Source organism: Diachasmimorpha longicaudata, chromosome 2, assembly GCF_034640455.1.
Source record: "Diachasmimorpha longicaudata isolate KC_UGA_2023 chromosome 2, iyDiaLong2, whole genome shotgun sequence".
NCBI classification, from domain to species: domain Eukaryota; kingdom Metazoa; phylum Arthropoda; class Insecta; order Hymenoptera; family Braconidae; genus Diachasmimorpha; species Diachasmimorpha longicaudata.
Window position 1 is genome coordinate 7844365 of NC_087226.1, and position 14668 is coordinate 7859032.

Sequence of the window (14668 nt, forward strand, 5' to 3'; positions counted from 1 at the left end):
AGCTTAATAGAGCGGAAACTATCCGTCCAACGAATCACGGCGTTCCTACAATCGATATTCGTATAGGTGCAATGCAATTTCACCGGGTACGTGCGCTCTGCAATATACGCAAATTGAGGGGGAATAGAAATTAAACAAAAAATATGAAGATAGGAAAAAATAACGGCACAAAGGACGAGAGATTTCTAAAGCCGATTAATAAGAATTTCCCTTTGAAACCAAAACGATTGTGTTCAATAACGCTGGAATAATTTTTCCATTTTAGAACTGAATAATTAATAACTCTTCAAAATATTTATGACTCATCAAAGATTATTACCTCAATTATCATATATTAATCGACCGCGAACATAGACCGGCAAAATTTTCAAACGACAATTTTTAATAAAAAATCAATACTTCCCTTGAATCTGTTTACATATTAAAATCCCCTCAGGGATTTATTTGGTTTCACGTCGTAAAATCGACGCTTGAAATTTTCAGCTATCGAACCCCCGGAGTTTTCTAAATCCTTCGATTATTTCACAGTTCAAAAATTCAACGCGCCTCCCGGCAGTTTTCCCCGATGAAAGCCGTCCTCTGATGTGCTACGGTGAAGAGGTTGAGAGAGCTCGGAAGAATGAGGTAGTGAACGGAGAAATTGAGGAAAAGCGTTTTGACTCCCATGAGCAAAAGCCATACGGTAATGGGCACGTTTCAGCCTGATGGGCATCCCTTCTCCTTTCGTCTTTTGAATAATTTTCAGTCAATTCAAACCTTCATTTAGACTCCAGTAGATCAAAAAAAGGGAGGAATTCTCTTTAGTCTGTGGTAAGAAGAGATGTCTAGGGTTTACAAGCGCTCTCTATTGGCCAAGGGCAACGTTTGAAAGAAGAAATAAAATATTTTGTGTAATCCAATGGTATGTAACAAATTTATCGTCAATCTCTTCAGTTTATTATACTGATGTTTTGAAATTTGTTGAACCAAAACTTGCCACTTTATTAATTTAGAGGGAGTTTCGCAATAACAGCGATGACCGCTGTAATTATCATTAAATATTTCAATGCCATTATTTGATCTCCTTCAATCGCACTTGGTATCACTCCCCCGATAATTCCTAGTCTATTTATTCGCAAAGTGAAGTTCGATCTTGAAACTAGAGAACACAGTGCGTTCATATAACATAAAATTTTTCCACAGTACCCAAATTTGAATAAAAACTCTATCGGCAATTACTCGGATAAAGCCAGTCACATACCTGATACAAAATTCCTTTACCTCAGACAACCCACCACTGCAACTACTATATTTCCCATCCTCTTCCCTCTTCCACAATTTAATCACGAGACTCAATTAATCAAACCTACAGAAAAACCTGGCATCCTCAAGCAAGAACGATTTCCCGCACGACAAAATTTCCGCAATTGCAAAAAACGATTCTCCCTTTAAATGCGAAATAAATCCTGAATCCACTAGCAACTCCACGAGAATTAAGTCTAAAAAAAAAATGTCTTTGCTGTCATTCCTACACCTAATCCCCTTTTCCAATGTTTTTCAGTTGGAAATGTGAAAGGACAGCTGAGAAATGAAGCAAAGACGAATGTGTGAAGGCCGAGTATGAGGCATGAAAGAGTCGGAAAAGTAAAGTAAAGATGAAAGGAAGCCAAGAGAGTCTGACTACCAACGATGAGGTGAATTCTCTTTTCCTGTGTATGGGTTTGCCATCTGGTTTCGGCAAAATCCAAAGGGATGTTTGCTTTCTTGCGGCATGAGTTTTGGCAGAGAAAAGCTTGTACACCCCATTACGGTCTCACATCCCATTTTCCTCATGCCCTTTCCATACCGAAATCATCCCTCTCTCTCTCTCTCTTCCTCTCGTCTCCTTCACATGAACTTTGTCAGTGTGTACACACGGATGTGTTGAGAAATGGTGTTACGTTTTCTTCTCTCCACCGCAAGAGTCGTATAATTTCGCAGTGAGCCACGCGACTACCCTTCCACCTCCCTTCCACCCGTTATTGTCCAATTTCTCTCTTTCATCCTTTCATTCGTGCGCGGTGGGGCTGTATGGGGTGCGCTTGAATGTATTGGAACTGGTTTACAGTGTATACGGGAAAGGGGTGGGATTTACGCGACACGCAAGAGGAATCACATCCGGGGGATTCCGTGGGTCGAGACCACCAAATGCCGAAAATGCATTTAACTTGAGGGATTAATACTGATGGGTAAAACAGGGAAATAGGGAAGGGGTAGTGTGCCTATGACGACGAGTATGTAACAATGAGAATTTTTTCGTACTATCCTTCAGGATTAATTAACTGTTGGGCTTCTTTCGAAGGGGATCGACGTGATACAATTATATCTCCATTAGATGTGATTTCTCGTTTTTTGAATTTTTTTCCCATATTCCATTCAAAACCTTTTCAATCCCCCGGTTTGCCGGGTGGATCTTTAATTAGTTGAGGGAACTTAATGGAAAAGCTGAATACATGAGATTATTCAGTACGAGACTAGCCTTCGACTGGGAAAGGACATTTAGAGGGAAGAAGATCAAATTTAATAATTCAATGTCTTGATAAAGTCACCAGAAATAATATAATAATTAACAAACTCTTCAACTAAGTTGACTGCCATTCATTTTGATAAATGAAATTGAATGAACGGAGCAACTCCATCGGGTGAATAAAAAAAATTAATTTATCAATAAATTCAACACCTGAAGTTTTCTCCATTCCGTATGAAAAATGAAGAAATTTCCTTGACAAATGCCGGGAAATTCTTCACGAACGCGAGACACAATTTCTAAAATGAAGTAATTTGTTTCGTGTTACATTTTGTGTCATGGCTGACCTACTAAACTTGTTGCCCCTTTTCACATTAGCGAGAAGCAATTTTTCCAGCTCATATTTTTCGGTTCCCTTCATTTTCTCGTGCTTTTTTTTTTTACCTCCCTTTCGATCTCTCTTAGAGCGCTACGTAACGTGAAAAGGGGCAACATGTCGAGACACGCCGCGGGTGTCAGTGAGGGGTCGACGTGTAAATTGAAGCGATCCATTATACGACGGTGTCGGGTTGTTGGTTGCTACGTGCCAGGGAGGCAGGGAATAGAGGTCATGTGGTGAGAATTTTCTCCGTCGAATGAAGGAAAAAAAAACTAGTATATTCTGAGTTCCCTGTGAGAGGGCTTCAGCCTATTATGGGACACTCCTCGTTTTCCCCATTTACATCGATGGAATTAGTAATCCGGTTGGTATTCATGTTATGAATCCAATTTGCTAGCACAACAGTATTATTTCGAAAATCCATCGGTAATGATTGTAAGCCTCTCGGCTATACCAATAATATCGACTCGGTGGTATTTGCCCATACTATTTTCAATAATTCTACACAACTGTATTTGCCTTTCCAATCTATCATTAGAGGGGTTTAGATACGATTTTCATTGATTCGATCACCTCAAATCTTGAAAATTTTGGAAGTAGAGATTCAATTCGTGATAAATGTTGAAATTTGTTTCAATGGAACAAGAAAAGAATGTTAAATGAATTGAATTATTTTTCTAGGCGATAAATTTTTTAAAAGGACTACCCTCTACCTTTCTATGAAAGCGAGATGTAGTATAAATTAATAAATGATGATTCCCTTCTATTCCAAGTTAGAGCAATTGTTCTTTAACGCACACCAAATTGTACCCTACCAGCACCATAATTTTTATCCGACTTCCATTAATTAAAATAAAAGGTGATCATATATTGACAGAAATAATGTAACGATTCTCCATCTTGATTGGAAATGAAAATCAGAGGACCTTCTGTAATTGTGGGGCATTCCTCATTTCTCCCATTTACATGAAATAAATAATCCTGTTAGTACTCACGTGATGAATTCAGTTTGCAACCACTAGTTCAATAGTTCTATGCCATCAAACAGCCCTTCTGAAGCTCGTAATTGCGCACAGGGTATTTTGGCTACATTGACGCGAATCTGGGGCTGAAAAATCGAGTAGACCCGTATAGAGATATTAAAATAAGAAAACTAAAACTTGAAAAATAGACAGCATCCAATTTCCGTAATAGAATCAGTAAAGAAACTACATTTTCTTAGTCCCTTTGCCGGAGACGAGAAACAGAAGACCTTATTCAATTACAAGATACGTTTCTTCATTTCTTGCATTTATACGGCTGAAATGAATAAGCTTATAGCATTCATTTCTATAAGCTTATAGCATTCATTCATGCTATATTTCTAAGTTCTACTAATAATCACAAGAATATTATTCTGAAAATCGGTTACTGATTGATCTAGGACTGCTGTTTCAATATTATCAATTCCTTAGAATTTGTCAATCTTATCAAATTTTCATACTATTATTTTGGTCACATCCATGTGAATTTGGTGATGAAAAATCTTCTTGAACTTTAGTTAAATCATGTACAGAAATCCGAGTGGGCAAAGTTGAAGCCCGAAAAAAATGCACAGCAGTGAAGCCATTTCGCTTCGACGATACAGTAAATTGCATTTCCGTTTTCTGATCGTCTCGTTATACATCGTTGAAAGACGAGATTATAGCTGGAGGGAATTCCACTCAAAATCCATTTGATACTGAAAGGGAAAAATTGAACGTCAGAGGATACCCCAAGATTTGAAGGAATAAAAAATGAAAAAATCACAATTTTTTACTTTACTTCAGATTTTTTTTTTGTAACGTTATTTCTTTTTGCCTGAGAGCTTTCTCAGGCATTTAATCTCATCGCAACATAACTGCGATACAATTCGGTAACAATTTTTTTTTTTCATGTTCCGAGGCTGAAAGTATCAGACGACATTCCAACCCCTCATTAATGAAGTCAATCTCACTAAATTGCATCTGTTCTCCATAATAAAATATTTCATGTAATCAACATTAGGTATTAACAATACAGTAATTCGTTCCTCATTTCACCTCACACAAACAAATAGTTATACTATAAACTAATGAAAAATAAAACAACAACTTTAACGTTTCTCTCATATCATTCGCCGTGTGACAGAGTCGGGTCACGTAGGTGAATGTGGGTATTATTTTTCCTTAGTTTCTCCCCCAGAGGGGATAAAAGATTGAAGGCATTTCGTAAACAAATGTCTCATACCTCACATATACAAATTTCAAAAGTTTACAATGCAAAGAACTGCGGATACACCACAGGGGATTTCATTTTTTCACTTAATATCATAATATTTACACTAACTAACATGAGTTTTGTAGGCGAGAGGCATAAAAATTTATCTAAAATACTTCGCAAATTCTAGTCTATTTAGCTAAATACATTTTAACGGAAAATTGACAGTTTTTTTTCCAGGATTGCACTTGGCATTTGTTTTTCACTGTCCCATATTTGTAGAAATATCATGGTACCTGTGACTACAGTATCCCTGATAATTTTATTCTCTTAATTTATGAAATTGAAACACGAAAAGAATGGGTCAAAGTGTGCCTACGAATTGAAATACATGACATGCATTGGAACGCGTAATCGGCCTCAATTCCTCGAGTCAATAGTATCGGAGGAATATAGACATGAATTATTAATTTAATACACGAGGCGAGTACCACATGTGGTTTAGCTCATAGAAAAAAGGTAAATTTTTTGATCAAAGAAATACTATGAAAAGATAGGCAGATTGGAAAATTAAGCAGTGAGAACAAAATATTCACATATAATACCACAAGTGGTTCAAAATTATCGAATATTTCCCGATAGATTCGTTGCAAACAAATGAAGGAGTCAAGTTTTTCAGGCTAAAAAATCACGAGTGCGAAGCACGAGTGATTTTTCCTGAAAAACTTGACGACTTCATTTGTATGCAGGGAACCTAGAGGGAAATATTCTATAATTTTGAAGCTCGAGTGGTATTCAGGGGATTATTTTTCCTATCCAAATTTCGGCCAAGAGAATTGTGCCATGACATGAAAAGAGGTTTATTTGGTTAAGTGTCGTTTGTTTACCAAAATATTCAAAAAATTATCGCTGATATTCGAGGTAGGCTATACAAAATATCAACAAATGGTGCAATTCTATTGGCTGAAATTTGGGTGGGAAAAATAATCACATATAATACCACAAGTGGTTCAAAATTATCGAATATTTCCCGATAGATTCGTTGCAAACAAATGAAGGAGTCAAGTTTTTCAGGCTAAAAAATCACGAGTGCGAAGCACGAGTGATTTTTCCTGAAAAACTTGACGACTTCATTTGTATGCAGGGAACCTAGAGGGAAATATTCTATAATTTTGAAGCTCGAGTGGTATTCAGGGGATTATTTTTCCTATCCAAATTTCGGCCAAGAGAATTGTGCCATGACATGAAAAGAGGTTTATTTGGTTAAGTGTCGTTTGTTTACCAAAATATTCAAAAAATTATCGCTGATATTCGAGGTAGGCTATACAAAATATCAACAAATGGTGCAATTCTATTGGCTGAAATTTGGGTGGGAAAAATAATCAACTGTATTCAATTCGGTTTTTGATTTTCACTACTGCAGTGATCGTTGGTCCTGGGAGGGATCGAGAAGAAGAAGGAAGATCGCATTTAGGTGAATATTCGTGTTTTGATAGAGCTATATTTTTTTCTCAGTGTATGTAACACTTGCGCAAGTGAAATTCACATAGGGAGATTGACTGTTTGCACTGGATGAAAAGGAGGAGTGTTTTAATCCTGCCGGAGGCTCCTCAAGTTGAGAAATTTTCTGAAAAAAACTTGCAGCACTCGAGCGCATCATCTAAAAATTTCTAAAATGCAAATGTCGCAATCCCCTTGCAATTTAAATAAAAATCCACAAATAAAAAAACCCTGGCATGATGCAACTTTCTTTTCTCTCCGCCTCACAGTTTACTGCTCTCGAAATAGCGGGAAATTTATAGTCTACTGTATACCTTGGCTCTATTAAATGGCTTCCTGCCATTACAACCCCGGCTTTCAGCGGAAAACCTCCCGACACCATTTAACACACCTCTCATTACTTTAAGAATTCACAAATATGAACTCAGACCACACAATAAAAAAAACATGACATTGAAGGGATGACGGTCACAGTCAATTCATGCTTAACTCATAAAAATTCAACTAAATTATATACGATGTTGCCACCAGCACGTCCAGCGTGCCTGACGATACGTACCAGTTGAAATTCCTGCACTGATTTACACACGTTGGGTGACGTCTAAGAAACAGGGTCAAGTGTTTGACGATATATTTTAGAAATTCAAGAAAATTCAATTCCCAAGTCCTGAGGAAGCAATATAAGTGAGACCAAATCACCAATTCCCTTCGAGAGTTCACTCTTGAAACCCTCTTATCCCTCTTGGTCGGCATTTCACCTTCACCCGAATGCACTATTTCCAATTCACTGGATATTCCTACCTTTCTCCTCTCCTCCCACCCCCATTTCCCCACCCATCGGAGTCCACCTCACCCTGATTTAGCAGATGCATTGATTCAAACTACGATTAAATCACTGATGCCACTCTGAAAGGGAAGAATTTCAAAGTATAGTCAAGTGGGTACACACACTCGTAGTACATGACTATGATTTTAATGGTTTTCCTCCTCACGGTACATCGGTTCTTCCCAGATAGCCAAAGAGATCCATTTCAATATCACTGGTTAACTCTGGTGGTCGTGATACGTGTCCACGTATGTATGTAAGAATTGGGGCTCGTGGCTATGCAACAATGTCCATGTCTGACGATGAATTTGACGTTGTTGGGGCTAAACTACCGAGTGTGTCCTCGTCGGGGAGAGGATGATGACATGCTGGGGCTGGTGGACTCAGGGGTGGCAAATGCGGTGATGACAGCATTGGATCCCCACCGTGGACTGGACCACTCGTGTCATCTTCCATCAGATCCTCAAATTGTGCCATACTCAGGAGTGATGTGTCTTCACTGACCATCTCCGGTATCTGATAGTAATTTCAGATTATCAGTTTATTAAGATATCATTTTCATGGCGTTCTGAATGAGTATTGCGTGTAAAGTGGCAGTCACATGTGATAAATTTGCATATCTGGTGAGCTAAATCAACTGGAGTTTATTTGCTCATAATATTGTTGGAGGAATTTGTGATAAACCTCTTGGGATTGTAAGAAATAAATGCAAATATGAGGAGAGACAAGATAAAGTAGTTAGATATATTTTATCAACAGTAACAGTCAATCTGAAGTCTACTTCGATCAGTCGATTACAGCTGATGATTAATAATGTCTCAATCGCAAATACCAAGTCCATAGAGATCCCTCCCCTGATAAAGTAAGAGGTGATACTGCTATGGGGTAATTGGAGATATGAGACGAAGAACCAAAAGATATATCAAAAAGGGGGAAAATTTTACCTTGGATTTTTGTCTTCAAATGCAGGACTACTTTCTTCTTTCTACTTAGATGTTTTTCCATTCTAGACAAACACGATTAAACTCGCGAAACACGAGTCTCCTTTGCCGAAGAAGTGCAAAGGCAAAGGATCGAAAAATGAAATGAAAATTCCATCGCGGAATTTTAAATTCTTGACATTTAAAAACTCGGGGGATGAGTAACTGAAGCTCATAATTCCTGTTGTGCTGGGTTAAAAATGAACTACTCTATGTCTGCATATATATCTTCACTGTTATTTCACAGTCACTTTAAGAAGCTGGTGATAAGGGATGACGCGGTAATAAGCGAGCAGGATAAAGGAGAGTATCTCCCCCTTCTCATTTGCTCAAACTCAGAGGTAACTTTTGTCGTATGAAAAAGAAATATCTTATTATGGAGAGAAAAAAAAATGTTAATGAGGAAGCACTCGTTATTGCATTCTGTGAAATTTCTTTGCAGGATAATTTCCATCCTTAAACACAATAATAATAATCGTGAAAACAAAAACTTTCTGTTTCTTCTGCAATCTTTTTTTTTTCTCCGCAAAAGTTGAAATTAACTTTCGTTGATGGAAGAAGGTAAATAATCCCTTTCGTTCATTTCCATGTATAACTTTTTTTTTTTACTCCGTTTCATCCTCAAATAACTCGGAATTATCATTCCAAACGGCAAAGAATGTCTGAGTGGAAAGCCAGGGTGAAACGAATGAAAAGGCCTGAGGATTGAGTAACGAATGAAGAAGCAAATTTTTACCTTTCTTCTGTCGTGCTTAGTCCTTGAGAATGAGTTGACAGCTATGGCTGACGTTGATGCCCAACTTGCATCTGTAACTGAAAGACCATGAGCCTTTGCTTGAAGCTCAAGCTCTTGTACACGTAATAATAGTCGGCGATTCTGGTGCTCTAGCTGCTTGTGTCTTGTTTCACTCTGTTTCATCCGTGTGAGCTCATTTTTCAGTAATTTTATGTACTCCACAGAGGACTTTAATATCGTACCCTTGTTTGGCCTTACGTCTCTCACTATTTCGTAATATCTGCGGAGAAATAAAAGTAAATGTCTTGATTAAAAAGTGAAGATGGAGAGAAGGTACATTATAAATATTATTTTTTGATTAAAGAACTTTGTTGAGTCAAGAAAGGTTAATGTAGTTATAATTTTAATCGGTGCGGTTGTTTTAGCAATCATTTGTGAGGTCACTATTATTTGAATGATCAATTTAGTTGAGAAGAAAATTATGAGGGGGATAAAGGTTATTCGCCTCTTCGATCAAGTCTACTATGTTAAAAGACCTTGAGAGGGAGTCACGCATATTCATCCCTTTATTTGCTGAGAAAAATGGAACTTAATGGCGTAGTTATGACGAAAAATACTGGGCATTCAAACCTGCGTCTTTACCACCCTCGGCTTTGCCTCGGGTGCTAATCTACACGCGGGTTAGAATGCCCAGTTTTCTTCCCTTAGTGCACAATATCCTAAGATAATAATTTCCTTGATTAAAGAACTTTGTTGAGCCAAGTAAAGTGAATGTAGCTGCGCTATCACATTTTAATCAGTTTAACTTCTCTGGAAGTCGTCTGAACGGGGAAGCATTATTTGTGCGATTATTTTCATTGATAAGACAAGTTATAAACGGCAGAAAATAAGGATTCATCAGAACGCGCCTATCCCGGTCACATGAACTGGTGCTAGGACAGAGTGAAATCTCCAGCCTCAAGTTGAGAAATTCACAATTTTTTTTCCAAGTGGAATTATTGTATTCGTCGATTCCAATAAATCTTGCGATTTAATCAAATACATACCCCCGTAGAAATTGCATTCAAAAGTAGATTTGTACGCCATCACCACGAGGATATTGACTATATGACGAGAAAAGTAATATTCCTCCTATTTCTGGGTACATGAATAATAATTTTTCCAAGAGAATAAAATAAAAACTACGGAATTTTATCATTGTAGCGTTTCATATCTCGCGCACGTGTCAACAGCAGAATGAATAAACTGAACTCTGATAAAATGAAGGTAAAACATACTGACACAAAGCGGAAAAATAATACATTCTCGAGACACGTGAGATGCAGATATGCACATTAAATAAGGGAAGAAAGAAAAAAAAAATGGAGAATGGAATCTTCGTTCTGGCTGATACAGCAGTGGTAGTGGTATCAGTGTTACGTCTAAGTGGGTCTTTCAGATATCCCAAGACTTTATTATCGGGGCTTTAAACAACTGTACTCTACACATCCAGCGTCTTTAATATTCTTCCTATCTCGTAAAAGGCGGAACAAACAGGGGATTCCCGGGAGTAGTTGGAACTGCACCGGAGAGACGAAATTACTTCTGATATTTCTCGTAGATTCCAGAATTTTTTTTACCTCAGCGGATGTTTCATTCATTTATTATGATGAACTGGGAGATTAAAGGGAATACTCAGGTAACTCAAAGAAATTAAATTTAACTTCTATATTTTTATAGAGAAATGATTTGCTCTCGAGAGTGATTTCTTAAGTAAAAATCCCTTGCCACAGATTAAAAATTAGTAGTCTTTAATGACCAATGATCAATTAATTAAGGGGTTAAAGAAGGCTCAGTCAGGTCTCCATGTAATTATCTGATAAACAAAAATATCTCTGAAAGAGAAACAATTCAACAGCTTTGTTCTCATAAATAACACACCAGCTCGACCAAACCCCCGTGTCCTGTCACACCCGACTAACGACGAGGACCCATAATATATATAACAGGAGCTATATCAACCCCTTGATCCTGGGGGGATATATTCACCAGCACTTGGTGGGGGTGGGTGGGGAGGTAGGTGAGGATGAGAGATTGGGGAGAGAGCAGAGGGATGTAATGCCGGGAGTCTAGGTGTCGAGGATACATCAGTAGGAGTTTTTAAGTCCTCGCGGTCGTCGACACTGACTAATGGTACTCCAACCAAGCCAGATTGATAAATGGTCGATCTATGCGGGCGTCTTCTGGTATAAACGTGCAACGCTCACTGCGGCTCGTTAGCTGATACTGGTTGACTCTGAACCTTCCACTTAACTTCTGGCTACATTTGTATTTGAGAGGATGGGGCAGTTGGAAGTATGTGGAGGATGTGGAATGCCTCCCTAGTGTACAGGACCCATGGATGTCAAAGGACCAGTCTAGGTAATCTTGTTTACTTGAAACTTCAACTGGTTCAACATTAATGCACTTTGACTTTTAACTGTCAAATGGAATATTTGAGTTTGAGAGACTGATGTTTGTGTGTTTACTTGGATTTTTTATTTATTTCCGATGAGATGAAAGAAGTAGCACCTTTGTGTCGATATTTTAGCACTCTTCATTGACTTTTCACGTGACGATTCACCAGTGAGGGGCTGCCCTTTAACGAATTATTTGTATTTCTAATTGGTCTTTGCGGAGTTGTTTGCTACGTTGCACGAAAGATTCGAGAAAATGACAATTCCACTATTTTTAACAATATTTATGGTACAAAAGACTGTAATTCACCTAAGCTCGTTTATTTGATTTTATTTCCAGAATTTCTTTTCCCTAAAAACCAGTCTAGCAACAATTATTGCAGCTCCCTGATGCATCCTCCCCAACCATCAAAAGCCCACAGAAAGAGATTCGGATTTTCAGGATTCAGCACGCAAGGGGATCCTTTGTGCTCATCTCCCGTTGCAGCCACTATAAGTATGCAGTGGAGATAATGACAAAGGGGGAAGAGATATAAAGAACCAGCGAGAAATAGAGAAAATAAAATGATGAAGAAAAGGTGGAGTTGAAGAAAATGAGACAAAACGAGGGGAGAGCTACAGACTGAGCGAGGAATGAAGCCAAGAATGAAGAATGGAATTCTCAGGGAAGCCTTTTCATTTCTTTAACCGCAGTTGAGGGCTGAAGCATGGCCGCTTGACCTGCAGAATCAGTCGTTGGAACTTAATACTGACGCAGTGCAGGAGGGGTGAGCTGAATGGTTGAATGGTAGAGGAAAAATAATAGTCTTTGGGGATGAGGTGAAACGCAAGAATGAGGTCTTCCACCGAGTATGTGGTACTCTGCTGGTGAATCGATGAAGAAATCCGCATATGGGGGCTCCATTGGTGCATCAGCTAAGCCACCGTTACCCCATTTGGCTCATCATATCGGGCTATCGGTCTCGGTAACTCTCATTTCTCATTGAAATTTACTTCCACGACAGCGAGGAATGAATAAAAAAGAGGAAATGATGGAATTGAGAGGATAGCTTCTACTGCTGGTGAAACCAGTGCTGGATAGAATTCCTGAGAATGCACCTCTATCCAACTGGTACGAGTGCAACGACGAGGAATGAAAATAACGAACGTTGAAAAATGCAATTTCTGTGAAAGCTCTCTTCCGCCACTCATTGCACCTAGGCGAGAGTCCCTCGGTCTTTGGCTCACCTCTTATTCTTTGTTTAAGGGTTTTTAGGGGATAGATAGCTCGAATTTACGGAGAATAACGGAGATTGAATGAGCGGAAGGGGGAGGGGATATTATCTTCAGAGAATCATCATGGGTATTATCGTAGTTTTTTGATTATTGAGAGGGGGACTCACGGATCATTGGTTTTCGGCAGCAATGTTCCCAGCTCCTTGATTCGATCGTTGATGTTGAATCTTCGTCTTCTTTCAACTGAAAAAGAAAGAGAACTAAAATAAAATGAGGGAAGAAGGGAGATGACGCAGAAAAATTATGGTTTCGAGGAATGAGAAAATCTAATCTTTCTCATGAATGAATTAGAAATTCTCATCCTGTTACGCGTTAACACGAAAAACGTTTGGAGTTTCTGGTAAAAATCTAGGATGTTGAAAATTCTTTGTAATGGAAGGTGACGAGAAAAGAATTTTTCACATAATTACTATCGAAGTGGGGAAAAAATTCATAATTTATTCTCTATAAATTTGAATAAAATTTCTGCATCAATGTTGAGAATGTCATGCACACGCCTCAAATCTCTAGAAAGAAATGACAGCAATATAAGTATAAATATATGTTTTTTTTTCTTTAAAAAATAAGCAATTTTTGTAGTATTTTTCCATTCGAAATTCGATCGTGGACTTGCCACTTGGCGTTCAACAGCGTCGACATGGATTGGGAATGTCTATTCGACTCACGTATATTCGGATATACGTTTGGAGAGCAGGGAAGAGGGTTGAAGCACATTGAGTGAGGCGAAGGGAGGGGCTATCGTGCTCCTCTCGTATACTCTATAGTATTGCAACGATAGCTTCGTTATCAGTCGACGAGCACGCGACGTAAACGTGAGATTTCACGGCACTAGTGTGCACACTCTTTCTCCAGCACATATCCTCTAGTGAGGACATATTCGCATGGATCGACAGGTGCCCTCGCCAATACCTAGTGTCGAGAGTTTTTGCGATTTCTCAACTTAAATGGCGATGTATACGATACAACTATAGAAGAGAATATCGATGCTATGGATCCTTAAGTGATTTTCCATTTGATTTTTTATGAATTTTTGGGACAATTATTTGAGGGAGATGACAGACGGGTACATGGTAACATACGAGCCCTCTGTTATGACGTTTTACATAAATTTTCGCTCGTGTTTTTTATGAATGTTCGCGGCGATCATTTGCAGGGAGCAATTGAAAAGGTCATGAATATTGAAGGCAGAAATGCGGTTAGCGGGTATAATCATGGTTATTGTAATTTTATTGGCCTGATTGAATTTATGTAGAAATTTTACGCTAGATGAATGAATTTTACACTGGAATATGAAGTTTATTATATTCAAATAGTCCTATAAGAGTAATTGGAATTTAATAATTTGCACGAAAATTATACTGAATTCCGTTCAAAATGAAAAGGCTGATTACAATTTTAATATTCAGATAGAAGTCATAAATTATTCTATGAAGTATATTAATTATGAAATGAAAAAAACAAATAAAATAGGCTTCATTTCAAAGTCAATACTAATTTTGACACGATGAAATTTCAAACGTTTGAAATTTGATAAGTTTTCGGCGGAAATAAAATATTTATAAGAATATTTATCTGCTACAAATGGGCAATCAATTCAGTATAATTAGACTTCTATAATCACTGGAGATTTCCATCATCATTCATCCCTTTTAGCAAATCATAACAATTTCCAAATCATAACTGAAAAAAAATGAGAATACATACAACTCATCGATCATGAAATAATGATAAAGTCCAAAAGTAAATCCTTCATAAAAAAATCGAGAATAGCATTCCCCTGTGTTTCTGTTACTTCAGTGAGAAGTTTTTTGCTGAGATAGTACTCATTGTTTAGA

At 37.9% G+C, this 14668-nt stretch overlaps 2 protein-coding genes across 9 annotated transcripts in view; one reads left to right on the forward strand and one right to left on the reverse strand.

Moving 5' to 3' along the window:
• The window catches only part of LOC135170469 (procathepsin L-like), a 200508-nt gene that overhangs the window by 137099 nt on the left and 48741 nt on the right, over positions 1-14668 (forward strand). The gene's annotated exons all lie outside the window — the stretch shown is intronic.
• The window catches only part of Mitf (mitf), a 54493-nt gene continuing 44455 nt past the window's right edge, over positions 4631-14668 (reverse strand). Inside the window, exons 5-7 of one of the 2 annotated variants that reach the window (XM_064136214.1) lie at positions 12941-13016; positions 9124-9403; positions 4631-7923 (exon numbers count right to left, since the gene is read on the reverse strand). In XM_064136214.1, the coding sequence (XP_063992284.1) occupies positions 7684-7923; positions 9124-9403; positions 12941-13016 (596 nt within the window). In that variant the 3' untranslated portion in view covers positions 4631-7683. The remainder of the gene's footprint in view (positions 7924-9123; positions 9404-12940; positions 13017-14668) is intronic. The other variant, XM_064136222.1, reaches the window with a different exon arrangement.